The sequence below is a fragment of the Palaemon carinicauda genome, chromosome 24 (genome assembly GCF_036898095.1).
Source record: "Palaemon carinicauda isolate YSFRI2023 chromosome 24, ASM3689809v2, whole genome shotgun sequence".
NCBI lineage: Eukaryota > Metazoa > Arthropoda > Malacostraca > Decapoda > Palaemonidae > Palaemon > Palaemon carinicauda.
The window spans coordinates 83,805,384-83,824,799 of NC_090748.1; the positions used below are offsets into that span (position 1 = coordinate 83,805,384).

The following is a 19,416-nucleotide window of genomic DNA, read 5'->3' on the forward strand; positions in this document are numbered from 1 at the left end:
TAGATTTGCATTATAGTACTGTACTGTACTTCAAAAGTATGGAACAGCTGGAAACTAACAATGTGACTAAAAGCTCTTTCCAGATGTTGAAACAAGATATGCTATGATGGAGCTGGAAATTACAGCTGTATTATGGGCAATTGAAAATTTCATATGTACTTGGCAGGATTGTTTCACAGTGATACTGTGGTGAAGCATAGACCATTGGTACTAATTCTTACTAGAAAGTCACTAGGTGAAATTGAAAAATAGAATTCAACATGTGAGAGAGTAATTATGTGGATACAGATTTTTAGTTCTTTGGCAGAAGGAAGTTCTCAGTATACACCGGTTGTTATATCAGTACAGTACTAGTTCAGATCCTACTGAAGAAAATATTTTGACTGAGGAAGGTTCGACAGATCCCTTGCATGCTGCCCTTGACATGCATAAAGATGGCATGCTTGTAGAATCTCTAAATGATAAATGCTGGCAAGAGTACATGTTGTTACTAAACTTAAGGAAGAATACAGTTCACTACGATAAATTAGAACGAAAGATTTTCCTGAACACCACCATAACTTGGAAGTAGAGCTCAGGCCTTTCTGGAATATATGTGATATGCTTGCTGTGAGCAACCTAATTGCTACAGATGGGAAACTATGGAATGTTTTCATGCCAAATTCAGGGAATGTGCTACACAAAAAGGGCATGGCAGACTTAATATGTGGCCAGGAATTGACAGAGTTGACATCTTGTCTGGACAACTTATTTTCGTTCCTCAAAAATTACATAAAATTGTAATAAAATGAGAGAGAGAGAGAGAGAGAGAGAGAGAGAGAGAGAGAGAGAGAGAGAGAGAGAGAGAGAGAGAGAGAGAGAGAGAGAGAGAGAGAGAGTGAGTGAGTGAGTGAGTGAGTGAGTGAGTGAGTGAGTGAGTGAGTGAGTGAGTGAGTGAGTGAGTGAGTGAGTGAGTTATGGCCCAAGAAATGTAATATCAATGATAATACATTAGTAAATGTTGCTATACCTTTAAGCTGGCATCTTTTCTGATTACTAGACATGGAGGAAGGTGGAGTTGGAAGTGAGGAATTAGTTGTTTGAGAGGAGGACAGCATTGCCTATGGCCAAGATGCTCCTATAAATGTAGTACTACTAGTAGTTTAAATTAGATATTTTGGTTAACCCTGATGTCAATGGCAGCGGATATGGGGTGTCATGATCTGGCGATTACTCGATAGTATTTAGTTTTTTTACCCAAACCAATAACTGATCCATGGTTTGCTGAATGGCATTCCCTCATTTATCCTCAAAAATCAACATACAAGGCATGACTAAATCTTGGAAACTATTTGTTGTCTTTGCAAAACCTTTGGCTAAAGAATCCTGGGCCTTTGTCATAGAACGGTAAAACACATCAAACCTTCCCAATGTAGTACTGTACCTTCTTAAGGGAGAGAGAGAGAAAGAGCATCCTAGTTTATATAGAAACAGACTCTCAGGTTGTGGTGTCAACTCATGAGCAAGTAAGGGGGCAACTAGGTTACACTGCTAGTGAGCCATAATTGCACATAGGTCCTGCTTAGACACCTTCAAGAAGGAGTAAAAAAACTGAAAGGGAGCAGCATATCCAGTCATTTCACTACTAACCTACTGAAGGCATAACTGTATCAAATAAGAGATTCTTTTCAAAGAACGGAATGAATGATCCATTGCCCCATTCCATTATATCCAGTGGATGGTTGATTGGTAGACTAATACATGGATGCATAAGAGATAAATTTTGTAATTGCAACCTGATGGATGTGAGCATACTGTCATGGGTAGACAAATTACTTTTATAGGAGATGTCTAAAAGACAAAAATATCTATTCCCAGAGAGTGAGCGTGAAGCGAGACGAGATTCGACTACGGACCCATGATAGGGGAACTGTCCTGTTTTGACCAAGATTTCATCGTCTTAATTAGTGGTCAGCATATTTTTAGAAACCGAGCCTGAGGGAAATGATATTTTCATTATAAAATAAATTTTTGAATATACTTACCCAGTGAATATATAAATAGCTGACGTCTCCGACGGCCCAACAGATTCCAAAAAACTCGCGAGCGATCGCCATGAAGGCATATACTTCTCAACCACTCCAGTTCTTCTCAGTCCGCAGGGTCTCTATCGGGGAGGAAGGGAGGGCCTTTAATATTATATATTCACCGGGTAAGTATATTCAAAAATTTATTTTATAATGAAAATATCATTTTTAAATATTAAACTTAGGCGGTGAATATATAAATACTGTAGCTGATTCACACCCATGGTGGTGGGTAGAGACCAGTATTATCACAATAAAGGCGTATATGCTCAAGAGTTTTTGACAAATATTTCATAAAAACAAACTTGAGTATAGGTACCTGGTAAGGAAGCTGACTCTGATGATTACTCGGCCTCATTAGTCTGCTTTCCTCACGAAGCCCAGCCATCCTCTCAGGATGCTGAAAGACTCCCAGGAGCTGTTATATCCAGGGCGAACACCCCTATAACAGGACCTCATCAAAACCCTTAATCTGGACGCTCTCAAGAAACAACATTTGACCACCCGCCAAACCAAAAAGATTGCGAAAGACTTCCTAGTCTTCCGTACAACCCAAGACAAGATTAAAAACATTTCAAGAGAAGATAAAAAGGATATTGGGATTAAGGGAATGTAGTGGTAGAACCCTCGCCCACTACTGCACTCGCTGCAACGAATGGACCCAGTGTGTAGCAGTCCTCATAAAGAGTCTGGACGTCTTTCAAGTAAAATGAAGCGAACACCGACTTGCTCCTCCAAAAGGTCGCGTCCATAATACTTCGAAGGGATCTATTTTGCTTAAATGCCACCGAAGTCGCTATCGCTCTCACTTTGTGAGCCTTGACCTTAAGCAAACTACGATCCTTCTCACTTAAATGAGAATGTGCCTCCCGGATTAAAAGTCTAACAAAGTAAGACAACGCATTCTTAGACATGGGCAATGAGGGCTTCTTAACGGAGCACCATAAAGCCTCAGAACAACCTCGTATTGGTTTAGTTCTAGATAAGTAAAACTTAAGAGCTCTAACGGGGCACAGCACTCTTTCAACTTCATTACCTACGATCTCCGAAAGACTAGGTATTTCAAAAGATTTAGGCCAAGGACGAGACGGAAGTTCGTTCTTGGCCAAAAAACCAAGTTGAAGAGAACATATAGCTTTATTTGTCGAGAAGCCGATGTTCTTACTAAAAGCATGGATCTCACTGACCCTTTTAGCCGAAGCCAAGCTAACCAAGAAAAGGGTCTTGAGGGTAAGATCCTTCAGGGAGGCTGAATTTAAAGGCTCAAACCTGTCTGACATTAGGAACTGTAGGACCACGTCTAAGTTCCAAGCAGGAGTTGAAATACGACGCTCCTTAGAGGTCTCGAAAGACTTAAGGAGGTCTTGGAGATCTTTGTTATTCGAAAGATCCAAGCCTCTATGTCTGAAAACAGAAGCCAACATGCTTCTGTAGCCTTTAATGGTGGATGCAGAGAGGGAGCGACCGTTTCTCAGATACAGGAGAAAATCCGCAATCTGCGCTACAGAGGTACTGGAGGAGGAAATAGAGGAGGACTTGCACCAATCTCTAAATACCTCCCACTTCGACTGGTAGATCTTGATGGTAGAGGATCTTCTAGCCCTCGCGATCGCTCTAGCTGCCTCCTTCGAAAATCCTCGAGCTCTTGAGAGTCTTTCGATAGTCTGAAGGCAGTCAGACGAAGCGCGGGGAGGCTTTGATGAAGTCTCTTTACGTGAGGCTGCCGTAAGAGATCCATCCGCAAAGGCAGACTCCTTGGAACGTCTACCAGCCATAGAAGTACCTCTGTGAACCACTCTCTCGCGGGCCAGAGGGGAGCAACCAACGTCAACCTGGTCCCTTCGTGAGAGGCGAACTTCTGCAACACCTTGTTGAGGATCTTGAACGGTGGAAAGGCGTAAGCGTCCAGGTGAGACCAGTCCAACAGAAAGGCATCTATGTGGGCCGCCTCTGGATCTGGGACTGGAGAGCAATAAGTCGGGAGCCTTTTGGTCAGCGAGGTCGCAAAGAGATCGATGGTGGGTTGACCCCAAGTCATCCAAAGACTCTTGCACACATCCTTGTGGAGGGTCCACTCTGTAGGGATCACCTCCTGACCTCTCCGACTGAGACAGTCCGCCAAGACGTTCAACTTCCCTTGGACGAACCTCGTCAAAAGCGAGATGTTTCGATCTTTTGACCAGATGAGGAGGTCCCTTGCGATGACGAAAAGAGCGTGGGAGTGAGTGCCTCCTTGCTTGGAGATGTAAGCCAATGCCGTGGTATTGTCTGCATTCACTTCTACCACCTTGTTTCGAAGCAGACTCTCGAAACTCGTCAGTGCTAAATGGACTGCCAACAGCTCCTTGCAGTTGATATGAAGGCTCCTCTGGTCTGCCGCCCAAAGACCCGAGCATTCCAGACTGTCCAGAGTTGCCCCCCAACCCAAATCCGACGCGTCTGAAAATAACACATGGTTTGGGTTCTTGACTGCCAGAGACAGACCTTCTCGAAGTCTTATATTGCTGTCCCACCAGGCCAGGCAAGTCTTGACTGGTTCGGAGATCGGAATTGAGACCGCCTCCAAAGTTTTCTCCTTGTTCCAATGGGAGTCTAAATGGAACTGGAGAGGGCGTAGGTGAAGTCTCCCTAGAGAGATAAACTGTTCCAGGGATGAAAGCGTCCCTAGGAGGCTCATCCAGCTTCTCACAGAGCAACGGTCTTTCTCTAGCATGAGACGGACTTTGAGCAAAGCTTGCTCGATCCTGTTGGCAGACGGAAAAGCCCGAAAAGCTAGACTCTGTATCTCTATCCCCAAATAGAGAATCGTTTGGGAGGGAGTCAGCTGAGACTTCTCTATGTTCACCAATAGGCCCAACTCCTTCGCAAGATCCAAAGTCCACTGTAGGTCCTGCAGACAGCGATGACGGGACGACGCTCTGAGTAACCAGTCGTCCAGGTACAGGGAGGCTCTGATCCCCGACAAATGTAGGAACTTTGCTACATTTCTCATGAGCCTCGTAAAAACAAGAGGAGCAGGGCTGAGACCGAAGCACAGTGCTCGGAATTGGTACACCACATTCCTGTATACAAACCTTAGATACGGCTGAGAGTCTGGGTGTATCGGAATGTGGAAGTACGCATCCTGCAAGTCGAGAGAGACCATCCAGTCTCCCTCTCTGACTGCTGCTAGAACGGATTTGGTGGTCTCCATCGTAAACATTGTTTTGACAACAAAAACGTTGAGAGCACTGACATCCAGCACTGGCCTCCAACCTCCTGTGTGCTTTGGAACTAGGAAGAGACGGTTGTAAAAACCTGGGGATTGAAGGTCCGAGACTTTCACCACCGCCCCCTTCTCTAACAACTGAGACACCTGCAGATGTAATGCCTGTCTCTTCGACTCCTCTCGATACCTGGGAGAGAGGTCTATCGGATCGTTTACTAGAGGAGGTCTCCGTACAAAAGGGATTTTGTAACCCTCCTTTAGCAACAAAACAGACTCCCGGTCTGCACCCCTCTTCTCCCAGGCCTGCCAGAAGTTGGTCAATCTGGCCCCTACTGCTGTCTGAGGACGTGGGCAGTCAGACTCTGCCACGGGAGGACTTAGATCCTCTCTTCTTACCCCTCTTACTATCGGCACGAGAGCCTCCCTTACTGGGAGCTCTGCCACGAAAGGGCGGGATAAACCTTGTCGCTGGAGTATCAAATTTAGATCTGTTGACATAAGAGGACGAAGGTACAGCCTTACGCGCAGACGTGGCCATCAAATCATGAGTATCCTACTGTACAAGAGACGCTGCGATATCTCTAATCAGCTACTGCGGGAACAGGGCAGAAGACAATGGCGCAAAGAGTAGTTCTGACATTTGACAAGGAGTGACACCTGCAGACAGGAAAGAACAAAGAGTCTCTCTCTTCTTAAGAACTCCTGCTGTAAAAGTAGCAGCGAGTTCATTAGAGCCATCTCTAATAGCCTTGTCCATGCAGGACATAATTTGAACAGAGACATCACGGTCTGCTGACGAGATCTTTCTACTCAAGGCTCCCAGCGACCAATCCAAAAAGTTGAAAACTTCAAAGACCCGATAAATTCCTTTGAGGAGATGATCTAGGTCTGAAGAGGACCAGCAAACCTTCGAGCGTCTCATGGCCAGACGACGAGGAGAGTCTACGAGGCTTGAGAAGTCTCCCTGGGCAGAGGCAGGTACTCCCAAGCCGAGAACTTCTCCCGTGTCATACCAGACGCTCGCACGAGAAGCCAGTTTGAAAGGGGGAAAAGCAAAAGCTGACTTCCCCAAATTCCTCCTGGTCATTAACCAGTCGCCCAATAAACGCAAAGCTCTCTTAGAAGAGCGAGAGAGCACTAACTTTGTGAACGACGGAGTCGAAGAAGCTAGGCCCAGCGTGAACTCCGATGGGGGCGAACGAGGAGCACCAGACACAAAATGATCAGGAAAAAGGTCCTTAAAAATAAGCATGATCTTCTTAAAATCAAGAGAGGGCTGAGCAACCTTAGGCCCCTCTCCATCCGAAAGAGTCCCCAAAGGAATATCAGTTGGAAGGGGATCAACGACTTCCTCATCCGACGGAACTTCGTCCGACAACTGCTGAGTCTCGCGATACGGAGAGACATGCCGAGGAGGCAACGCTTGACAGGCTATGTCAACATGCGACGGAGCCGCAGCAACAGCTGAGGTAACGACGTCACGCCGAGGCTGCAAAGACTGAAAGTCTTGTGACTGACAAACAACAACAGCCTGAGTAGATTGCCGCTCGACATCACGTCGAGACTGCATTGACTGCAGGGTCTGAGCAGGAAAAACAACACCCGACTGCGGTGACAGACGTTCAACGTCACGTCGGGGCAACGGAGTCGGCCGACGAATGTCAGTGCGGGGCTGCGGCGACAGCTGCTGAACGACACCTCGAGACTGCGGCAAAAGGGGTTCCACGTCACGTGACTGACGTGAATGACGAGGAACACGATCAGAATCGCGTTTAACAGCACTAGAAACGTTAGCGCTAACATCATAAGGACGAGAAAACACTTGTTTAGGCGGCTGAAGGCCAGAGTCACGCTTGTCGGACTGGCGAACCGCAAGCAAAGGATCTTTACAAACCTGCTCATGCTCGTAAACCTCCATTAAAGAGGAAAGTTTAGACTGCATGTCCCGCAGGACAACCCACTTCGGGTCAACGGGAGTCGGAACGGGCCGTGACGTCGGTAACGTCTGTGCATGCAAATCATTGCACCTACCGAGACCCTTGGACTCCGTGTCACGCTTTCGCTTAACAGGCGAACAGCCATCCGATGACTGAAAGTGGTCAGAGCTGCCCCAATGGCTACAGCCAGGACGCTGGACCTGTCCTGAAGGGACTGACTTGCGCTTTAAGGGTCTAGAAACCTTACGCCAAGGTTTCTTATGCGGCAAGTCGTCGGAAGACGAGGAGAACTTAGTCTCCCCCGTCTTATGGTAAGGACGTTCTTGATGAGAAACGTCTGATACCATAGAGGGAACGTCTGTACGTCGGTTTACACCTCTCGCTCCCTTAAGTCCTACGACATTCCTTCTCCCTGGTGCAGGGGAGCCTGAAAGAGGTCTCGGACTAGGGGAGCGACAAGCATGAACAGACGAACCCTCGGTCGCAACACTAAACACATTTTGCGCACTTTCCACTTTACCACTTTGATTTTCTACTTTACCACTTTGACTCTTTAACAACTTAACATCGGACATAAGCTGGTTCCTGTCCGAGGCTAAGGTTTCAACCTTCTCACCTAATGCTTGAATAGCTAAAAACATATCGCGCATTGAAGGTTCATGAGTGCTAATAGGGGGTTCAGAAACTACCACTACAGGGGAAGGATTAGGTTCAGGGGCATGGGAGGAGGAAAATTCTAAAGATCTAGATGAGCTTCTCCTCACCCTATCTCTTTCGAGCTTACGAGTATACTTTTCATACTCTAACCACTCGAATTCCGACAAAACCACGCACTCCTCACACCGATCTCCTAATTGGCAGGATTTACCCCGGCAATTAGCACAAACAGTATGAGGGTCGATAGAGGCTTTCGGAAGACGTTTGTTACAATCTTTCGCACATTTGCGATATACAGGAGAAGGGTCAGCCATTATGAAAAACCAGAGAAAATCCAAAGGAAAGCCAAGTTCATCAACAAAAAACAAAAAGCAAAAAAGGTTTCAAGAGTTTTATTGAAGGAACACACCAACACAGCGAAAGCCAATAAAACCCAAAACAAAGTACTTCACCAATTCGGTAGAAAACTCGAGGTCTAGAGCGAGCGGAACCAATGTTGTCGGTGGAAGAACTGGAGTGGTTGAGAAGTATAAGCGGTATCTGGCCGATAGTCGGCGCTGGTGGGCACACCCGCAACCTTCATGGCGATTGCTCGCGAGTTTTTTGGAATCTGTCGGGCCGTCGGAGACGTCAGCTATTTATATATTCATCGGCTAAGTTTAATATTTAAAAATCCTTGTTTAGGATATGTCATTATGGAAGGACACATGCTGCCTTTTTGTTACCACTTAGCACGTGGTCCAGATTGCATCAGAAATTTCTTCTAAAAGCTTCCATGGCGTGATCGAAGTGGTCGTTTTTGAGGAAGCCAATAGAGATGCGGAATTGTTAAAAAGAACGCCTTCTATGGAGATGACCACTGCCCACTGTAATTAACTCTGCCCATACATGGGTTTATAAACTTCAGGAAAGATTGTCCAAGAGAGATAGGACAGGACATTAGACAAGAGAGGAACCATGTCTGAAGCAGATAAGATCTAAGTCCTAGCAAGATAAGAAACAGAGAAGACCAGATGGCTGATGGAGCCAGATTCTAACCTTCCCTTCAGACAACAAAAGCCTATCTCCAAAAGATCCTGTTATGACCCAGAAGAAGAGACAAATTGAAGCAGCCAGCAGCCTGACTTAGTTCGACAGTATCATCGAATTCCTGGAAGAAGACCTCTAATGTCCCTTCTTGATGCCACCCATTTTGTGACGTCTTCGAATCCGGTCATCGTGCCAGTTTTATCTAAACTTCAGCTGCCCTTCTGCAATGTTCTCAAGCCTTACTTCAACAGTATCATCGAATTCCTGGGAGAAGACCTCTAATGTCCCTTCTTGATGCCACTCCTTTAGTGACGTCTTCGAATCCGGTCATCATGCCAGTTTCATCCGAACTTCAGCCGCCCTTCTGCAACGTTCTCAAGCCTGATGTCACCGTACCAGAACTGTCTCAGCAGCTGCAGAAAACTATTCCTTAAGTATTTCTACCTTACTGACTATTCCCCTTTTCGGTTGATGTTTTGATTGATTAGATTTGTCAGTTAAAGTAACCGAAGAAGTGACATTAGTTTTCTTTGTAAGTTTGTGAATAAACATGTTGTGTTTTTTGTGAGTTTCTTTTGATATTTATTTCCCATGTTTCAATGTTGGTTATTGTTGATATTTATTTTACTTATTAAAAGAACCTGTAACGATTTTAAGATCGTAACACATACATCCTGGCTGAAAGGAAGCAAGCCTGTACTATGGTAAAGAGGATGAAAATTGAGCATATCAACAGATAGGTGGGGAGGTGCTCTGGTCTGCAGAGGAAGTAAATATGGAATGAACAGGGCCATTGGCACAAGATCAGATATATGAGACAGATGAAGTGAGAAAGCACCCAAGTGTTGAACGTGAGAGATGTTCCTCTGAGGATAAGACGACTCTTATGTTAATGAAGCAGACAAGGCTGAGGCATTTTGAGACTACCAAGAACCTGCTCCTTTCAATTACGCACAACAAACAACTCGATGCAGAACCTCTCATAAGTGTTACTTTGCTGGTGACCAAGAGGTAGAAACTGGAGAGAATGATGCAGACATCTAGGCAACTACTTCCTCTACAAAGGAAGGTTGATGTAGCAAAGATAGCTAATCCTAGTTCTCTTTAAAACTTTCTGAAATACATCTAGAAGGGAGAATAATGGTTAGGCCAATAGGCTTGTCAGAACCTCCACTGGTGATGTAGCTTTGTAGATGTAACAACACATCATTGTGAATGCCTGTGACTATCTTGATGATGGGAAGGTCCAAAGGCTTGAAAGCTGACTCCTTATCAGACTTCATCATCAGATATACGAGACAGATGAAGTGAGAAAGTACCCAAGTGTTGAACATGAGAGACGGTACATTGAGGACAAGACGATATTACAGTTTATTGGGCTATAACATTGTTTATTGCCACTGCTAACACAGCTGATCAATGCCAAAGATATCAGAAATTGAAACTTCCAACAAGAAAACCCTGTCTTGAATAGAGGTACACGCCTGAGACCTAGAGTAATGCCTAGAGTTATTCGGTCCTTTGACAGGCCAGATATCACTACATTGGATCCCTCTCTGGTTATGGCTCATTATTCCATTGCTTAAACGTATACAAATAGTCTGCCCTATTCTTTACACATTCTCCTCTTTCCTCATACACCTGACAACACTAAGAACCAAAAAATTCTTCTTCACTCAAGGGGTTAATTACTTCACTGTAAATATTCAGAGGTTACTTTGTACTTGTTAGGGTAAAGGGTAGAAGAGAGACTTTAGCTAAAGTAAGCAGCTCTTTGAGGGCACTCCAAAATCAAATCATTGCTCTTTTCTCTAGTCTTAAGTAGTAACAGCCTCTGTACCATGGTCTTCCACTGTCTTGAGTTAAGAATTCTCTTGGTTGAAAGTACACTCAAGCACAATATTCCATTTCCTTATTTCCTTTCCTCACTCAGATATTTCCCTTTTTATCCCTTGGGCTTACAGAAGCCTACTTTTCTAACAGGGTTGTAGCTTAGCTAATAATAATAAGAATAATTCCTTTGAGACTCCTCAAGACCAAAGGGACTCTGCAAGGGCATTTAAGGTAAAGCATTGCTCAAAGTAGTCAGGGCTGTAAACCCTGGGGAAGGGTAAGCCTGTGGGGGAGAAAGAGAATTTCCGGCATTGGGTGAAAGAAGTTTCACTGGAAACAACAGAAAAAGTAACACTAGCCTTACACAGCAATTTTGAGCCATAGCTGCAAATAGTAAACTGGAAGTGGGTCTTTCAGGACACATAGGAGTGACAGGAAGTACCTTGAGCAGTAAGCCTGAGGAGAAAAAGCTTGGATTGCAGCCAAGACTGAGGGAGTAGGAGCAGTCATATAAATGATAATGGGGCTAGTCCGAATAATGACGAGGATGACTAGTGCCAAATTAATGATCTGACAGTACTTCAGGACACCCCTAGGGATTGCAGACTAAATTGAAACAGCCTCCCTTCAGGGGAGTTACAAAGGGTGATGACTGCATATAGATGGTCTTTCAAACTAGGCACCATGGATGGGAAAATAACAAAGGCAGGCAGGGCTACAATGGTCAAAGATGCAGGAACAGCTGAGGATATCTAAAAAATCAAGGACTGCTTTTGGCAAAGATTTAAGATGGATCTTGAGTCATCGCCATGGACACCACATAGACTACAGACTGCCAAATCATAGGAGATGAAGATATGGTTGGTAATGATCCATAAGGCTCCCTCCACACGTACGAGCTTTGCTTCAGTTGACGTCAAAAGCATTGAAGTTACAAGCAAATTTTGGTATAGTTTTTTCATATGATTACTGAAGTAACGAGAGCTGTGCTCATTGGTGGTTAAGACTGGGGAGGTGTCATTGTTTGACGTACTAAGTTACGTTTTTCACCAATGCCAATGATATATTTTTTTATCTTCTACTCTCAAATTTAAACATGTCCAAGTTTTATTGGTCCTGTATAAACAACACCCTTTCAGCCTTTGGGATGTGAGGGCGGCTGTTTATTGCGTTTGTGATGCAGTTTTTACGGGCTGCCAATGCAAGAGCCTGAGTTCCAACTTTGTGTTGGCACAATCTACAATAAATGACAACTTGCAGCAATTTCTAAAATAACTCTGGGCACTAACTAATAATATCATTGAAGATGAGGTGAAGCAAAAACTAACTCTTTCACACAAATAACACAGATGTGACAGGCAAGAAACGCGGCAAATTAGCAAGTCGAAGAAATCCTTTTTTTTTTTTTTCATAGATCTCTGCAGGTTTTGAGTATAATTTTACACAAAATCTGCTTGGGAATTCTTGTTGTATTGTGTATTGAAGTTCTGTATAATTGCATCGTATATGTAGACTGTAGGTTCCAGTTTTGAGATAACATTGTAAAACATATTTGGGATTCATTCTCATGTAATTTATGAAATATAGTTCTGATTCCCTTTAGAACTCTTGCAGTATTGTAACATACTGTACACGACTTCCCAAATTTTGTCTCCTTTGTAAAGTCTCTGGACACAAAATTTTCTACTCCCTTTTTTTCTAGCGCACACAGTAATAACAATACAAAATAATTTTTTGTTTTGTGTACGGATGTTCATTTTCTTGTTACCTGTACAACAATCACTCTTGCTGCCATCACTAAGCTCTCCCTGCTTAACTTTCAACGTTTGGACGTAAGTTTAAAGACCTTTACCGAACTTTGTTCAGTAAGAAACAAAGTTTGCCTAACAATGTTTGGTTGTGTGGATGGAGCCTTGAAAAGGAAGAGGATAATATGCCATGAGTACTAGTTTCATGGTTATGGAGGGTTAGAGTATGAATAGACAACCAATCAAAATCACGAAGGTGGAGTCATAAACAAGGAAACTATGCATTAAAATGTAGCTTCAAGTAATACTAAAGCAAGGAGGATTAACAGGAAATTTGTGAAAACCAATCCTCCAGCCTATAGTTTCATGAATCTCAAGCACAAAAAGTACCATGGAAGAAGTAGGCATTGAAAAGAATGATAAGCAAATACAAGTATACACATGCTTTCTCCTACTGTCATCAATGAATGCCAATCTTTATGCATTCCATTTGATTCCTTTCTACCATTTCTCCTTTGACATAAAAGAAATTTATAAAAATGAGCCACTCATATTTCTCATTGAAGCTCTGCAAAGGTACATCCTTGCAACTAATACAGTTACAGCTTGCAATTCACCACTTCAATTCCCTCCATGACTACAATAGATATTTCAATAAGGAACTCATCAAAAGGTCCCTTTCTTTAATCAGGGAGGACTTTCAAATTCCAAAAGTATCTTGTTATTTCAATCTTATTAAAACAATTTGGTCAACTAAGTAACATTTGGCAAAGAGAAGTCATCAGCCCTCCTATTTCTCCAACACCAGGTTAACTCCATAAAATGTCTCAAAACATTCTTTTGAGCTTATGGATGCCTTAAGCACAGTACTTAGTGGTCAGGTAACCATGTTCTTATTTACCTAATCCTCTTATTACTTCTTTAATAAATTGATTAGTTTATTCGTAGCCTTTACTGGTTGTTATCTAAAACCTTTTATAAAATTCTCGATTGTGTATCTTGTTAACATTTTGCCATATTTTACTTGGCAACCATTAATAAGTCAATTTGTCAACCTTCAAGTCAGATCTACCACACTATTAGGTTATAACATAACACAAATAGAGTGATCCTAAATCCACAAATACATTGACATCAGGAAAAATTTAGGCACAGTTCTTTCCTAGTAGATATTACTGTGCACCCCATAGGCAACTGTTTTTCAACTTCAGATGCCTTCCAGTTTGAGCAGATATTTAACAGCATGATGTAATGGTTTATTAATTGCACAAGTAACTATAAATACAAAATTCAAGTTTTGAAAATGCAATAAAAGGTCTCTTCCCTACCATCCTTAGGTCTGCAGAAGCCTGGAAGATTAGTTATTACCTATTCAAAATTGAGTCTCACCCTTTTCAATAACAGGGTCCTCAGTTTTTCTTCTTTTTTAAGTGCACATGATTCCTCATCTGACTTAAGAATAATGTTGTATATGACAATAGTTTGTAATTTCAAATTTATTTTACATGCTCATATTTTCATATACATTAAAAAATTAAGTACCTTTATATATATATATATATATATATATATATATATATATATATATATATATATATATATATATATATATATACCTGTATGTATATATACAATTTCTTTCTTTCTCAAATCAAGTTACCTTGCTAAATGAGGTCCAGTGTATGAAGGACATTTTTACTCTTCTTCCTGCCAGGTTTTAGGTCTCCACCTAAGGGAAGAGCCTGCAATCGATTGGGTCGTCTCATTGAGCCCTCCGGAGAGACCGATAAGCCGTTCCCTGATTATCATTGAAGAAAAATTAAGCAATTACTATGTATCCAACATAAATTAAAGTTTTGAAATGAGGTACAGTAAGTAAAAAGGACTATTTGCATAGAATATACAGTTGTGAAAATGTTTAGTATTAGGTCTACAGGCTGTTTTTCAAAGCCATTTTATACAAATGTAATTTTGATTTAGAAATCATGAAAATATTTTATTTACTTTATTACAGATAGTTATTTTAAATATATTTGAAAGTGCATTTTATGAGTGTCGTGACTTCAATTAAATTTATCCAAAATTAGATTATCGTATTTTACAGCATTGCATTATTTTCACTATCTAGAAGACATATCAATAAAAATAATCATGAATTTGTACTCAAGATATTTAATGGAATGAATCAGATTTTAAGGTTACAGAAAATCAATAAAAATATTTAAGTGCAAACTATTTATATATAGCTTTGGAGGGGATTTAGAAACACTTATAAGAAGAATAAATAAGTTTAATTTTGTGCATGAGGCAACAAAAATTTTCCTTTTTTTATACGTTAAGCATAACACTACAAAACAAACTGCTCTGGAGTCAATGCAGTGTTGCTAGGGTCTAAATGCTGTACGTAATGAAAATATACATATGTGATAACAGTCGATCATTATTTTTGCAAGACATATATGCAGAAATATATTTATGCAAAACTTTATATTCCATTTTTATTTCATGTTAATTTTCAAAAAAATATAACCGAGTGAGAATCTCAATGGGAGGCAGTTGTATCTAGGTCTATTAAGATTTGTTTTCAACAAAATAGTACCATATAAATGATAAGAAGTGTTTATCTTCCATCAGGAACTTGTTCAAAGAAATCCTGATGATGTGTCCACACAACAGGGCAGGGACCAGCATGTAAACATAGTTTTCAGAGGACAATGAGGCGCAGCAATGAGCATAGATGACGTTAGAAACGAGAACGCAAAGGGAAAAACCTCATTGCTGTGTTTGTGGTTAGGTCAAGGAATGGCAACACTAATAGGCACAATTTTGCAGACATCAACAATGAAGATGGTGGATTCAGTCAATTCCCTAGATTTAAAGAGTTCATAGTTATAAGTCCCAATCCATCTATAGTCAATAGTCTCTCTCAAATGTTTTTCTGGAAAGGGAAGTTTTCTGGTTCCACAATTTTTTATTTTTCCAAGGAACAGCTCTCCAGGCCTTCACCTTAACTTCGGAACCAGTGGCAGCTTGAGTGCATTGGTTTAGTGGTTCCAAGCTGGAAATGGCATTAACAGTAGCAGTGTCAAGATGGTTTCTAAATATATTATCACAACTTTGTTAGTCCCTTTAGTTGCTTATCAACCAGAAGTTGAGTCCGTACCATTGATGACAAATCATCTTAGCATAATTAAGGAAGAGTAGTTTATCAAATGAATGATAGGATCAGTAGATAGTCTGACATGATTCAGTAGTTCCAGAAAAGTTTTAGTCCTCCACTGAAGGCATGGAAATCACTGATTAGGTTTTAAATGGTCATGGAGAAGTTGGCTTTGCAAAGCCACTAAAGATTATGGTTTCTATATTTTCAGCTTTTCCCATCATTATCATCAACAATGATGCCTTCATACCGTATTTCCTAATATCAGTCTCGGTAGAAGTAATGATGCGTATAATATGGTGATAGTACAGTACTTTAATCATCTCATGGTAAGAATTCTGCTGCTTCCTCCTACCCAATAAATTCTTATAGTAGCTGATACCTCAAGTCTGCACACTTACTAGATTTTTAAGCTGTAAGCTCTTGGAAATTGTAGGATAGTGGGTAACAAATTAATTTCTTGGCATTAAAGGTTTTTTCTTAATCTTACAAACATGCTAAATACTTGGCAGGAGAAACAGTACAAATTATCAGACAACTTGACAGTAATGACTTGTTTTGAAAACCACCTGTTTTGAAACTGTGCTGTTATGCTGTTTAGTGGTGGGATTCTGTGTGCTAAAGAAGAGTTTATTTAATCATTACACCCCTGTTGATTGCTTACTTCTATGAAAATAAATAACTTTTGGATTATGTTTAACCCAACCTGCTCAAGTACTGTAACCTAGTTAACAGACACAATGTTGCATCTTTAAGATGGTCTGGAACAAGGGGGATGACCTTAATTTGTTCCCTATGCCCTCGGTAATGAAAGAAAGGCCTTCTTTATTTGGTAATGAAAGTATTTTTCCTTTTTCTTATCTTCCTTTCTTAACACAAAATGTCTATCTCCATCAGGGAACGAAAAGCTGCACTTCCTCAGATTGTTTAACATTATTAGCCAGTCTTTGAGTACTTAAAAGAATGCGGGAGAGACTTATTCACCATTTTGGAAAGTGAATGCCTCACACCTTATCAAAACCTAGCTGGGGGCCTAAATCTAATCTGAGAAGCCTATTGAAATTTTATACAGCTATTCAGAAAGCCTCCATACTAGACCTGACCATCAAGATGATTTTCCTCTTACCTTCTGTCTCTACAAAATAGGTGAGAGGTCACTCATATAAGAGTTGGGTCATTGATAGGTTTTTCCTTTAAACTACGCTTTATGGTAAACATGTACACATTAGGTAATCAAGGCTTTACAGCAGTTTCCTTTGCTCTGTCTTTGATTATTGATAATGAGGAGGATTTTTTTATCTAGCCTTGTCAGAATGGCCCGAGTCTAATTTCAGAGGACCAAGACCTTCATTGCCAGCACTTCTAGACTATCTCTTGCTAAAAAGGGCCATTGAAAGATATAGATCTAGAGAATATTATCCTTCCTATTGAATCAGTTACTTGAAGGGCATAATCTGATGCAGCAGATGATGCTGTTAAATGGATATATATTATTGAATACAATCACATGAAGGCTGGGTACTCTAATCTTCTGAAGTTTTTTAATATATGACCTTGTATTATCATCTGTTTTGATTGCAGGTACCTAGTGATGCTAGTCTCCCTATACTATTTTTTTTTCTATGCAGCATCTCCTACAATTACCTTGATTTTTATTTGCTGGGACCCAAAGTCATGGTGGGTTATAATTTGTGTGAAGAGGTTAAGGGTGATCTTCATCCATTTCATCATACCTCATCATCAACTAATCACGGTACTAAAATCATCCTTAGTTATCAGATACTATGTCTCATTTTAATTGGCTGCAAGCAAAGTTACTTCAAACAAGACAAGACAAGTCACAGAGTGTCTCATGAAATTTCATGTTGAAAATGCAAAAGGTTTGGGTTCATTGAATTAAAGAACAGCGAGGTCTCGTAAGGTAACTTGCCATTTCCTCAAAGCCAAAATGTGACAGAAAAAGAAAACCTTGAAAAATGACAAATTCGTAGATAATTTGTATTGTTCCTAACTATACAAACCTTAGCTATTTAATAGGGGTATTACTTTCGGCGTAGCTGAAATGACGAGCCATTAAAATTTAACGAGGGTTTACTACCCACACCGCTAGTTAGCGGGGGTAGGGGAGGGTAGCTTGCTACCCACCCCCTCACACACACCTGTGCTTAAGCTCACTTTGCTTGGAGGTAGGACTTAAGGAGCATAGGGCTGGCAGGCAAGTTTGATTAAATAGCCAAGGTTTGTATAGTTAGGAAAAATACAAATTATCTACGAATTTGTCATTTGTTCTGTAACTGGAATACAAACAACGCTATTTAATAGAAGTGACTCACCCATTAGGAAGGGTGGACGTCCCTGCCAGTCTGGCTTTTTGGCTTTGCCCGGGGGCTCGTTATTTGAGTGTATAAGCACCAAAGAAATAAGGAGTCCTTGCACCTCGCTAGAACCTTGCTACGCAAGGACTGCGGCCTATGCAAGCCGTGTGTGAAGGTATGAAGAAGTGTGACTCGTCCTAGGAAGTTGTTCTGAAGTTCTTTAGATGGAAACTTGTAGCCTAGGACTTTCCCAATACCACCTCGTCATGGTATGGGGACGTAACAGTATTAGTCTTAATACTAGGAACACAAGGAAGCATGGTTTACCCGCAGTGGTTTGAGGTAAGCTATGCAGAGAACCTAGGATGCTGCTCTCCCCACAAGAAGGTAGGATGAAGAAAAGAATAAGAGCCAGTCAAATCTTTTCATTCACGCAGACTAAAACCAGGTAACAGTGCCCTCAACCTTCTGCTACTTGTCCAATAAGGAGCTTGAGGTATACAACCAGCTGTTGTGCAACCACCACTGTACCGATAGAGATCATATCGAGTTCCTGTGGGTCACGTCTTGCAGGAGAAAGGTTGTGAAAGTCACCGGGAGCATTCACATCCTTTCTTGTAAAACCTGCGTCACAGTAATCTGCTAAGAATGACACTGTGAGCCGTCATGTCGAGATGATGTTTCGGTGATCCTCCTCTAGTCTCTCTCGGTGCTGACAAGAGGAGGGACCCGGGCAGGCTATTGCCGTTTTCTTTAGGTAAAGTCTCATACCTTACCCTGGGTACAGTAACGGATGATCTGGATCGTCCGTTACCTAACTGAGACTTGTGTAGGATCCGTCACCTCTGGAGACTGTGTCTGTTGACATACTCAGGGACGAAACTGAACCTTGTCTTTCGCCCTTCTCAATGATGGGCGATGTCGAAAGAGAGACCATAAAGTTCCTTAACTCGTATGGTTGCTGTCCGAGTGTGTAGGAACATTGTGTTCTTAAATCAGGAGGAAATTTGTTGCCTGGTGAAGTGGAACACAAGGAGGTCCCTTTAGGGATCGGAGATTGAACTATGTTCTGAGAGGAAGGTCTCAATTCCGACTGGGGAAAGGCAAGTAGTAAGTCCGTATGAGTTAGGAAAAGTCTATCGATGAAAGGGTGTCCCTTTCTTTCAGTATGAAGGTGAAGGATCAAGGTTGAGTGATCATCTTTACCTGTCGAAACTGAATAGGGGATCTTTTCCTCTTGCATATACTCGAGGATTCCGCCATTGCTGGAATCGAGGTATTGAGAGAAGAGACACTTTTTCATGACGCCAACCACACAAGACGTGACACTGCCTGGTAGACTGATGCTGAGGAACTCCTCAGGTATCTAGACAACCTCTTCGCAAAGAGGGGTAGTCTTCAGGCGTACACTCATAGCAAAGCTATAGCTTGTGGTAGGTGTCGAAGTGGGTTGTCAGATATGT

General features: G+C 41.7%; 1 protein-coding gene across 5 annotated transcripts in view; it reads right to left on the reverse strand.

The window, feature by feature from the left end:
- LOC137618184 (osmotic avoidance abnormal protein 3-like) overlaps positions 1–19,416 on the reverse strand; it is a 174,637-nt gene that overhangs the window by 10,624 nt on the left and 144,597 nt on the right. For 4 of the 5 annotated variants that reach the window (XM_068348257.1, XM_068348255.1, XM_068348254.1 and 1 more), the window contains one exon: positions 14,139–14,276. In XM_068348257.1, the coding sequence (XP_068204358.1) occupies positions 14,143–14,276 (134 nt within the window). In that variant the 3' untranslated portion in view covers positions 14,139–14,142. Of the gene's footprint in view, positions 1–14,138; positions 14,277–19,416 lie in introns of those variants that run through there. The other variant, XR_011039738.1, reaches the window with a different exon arrangement.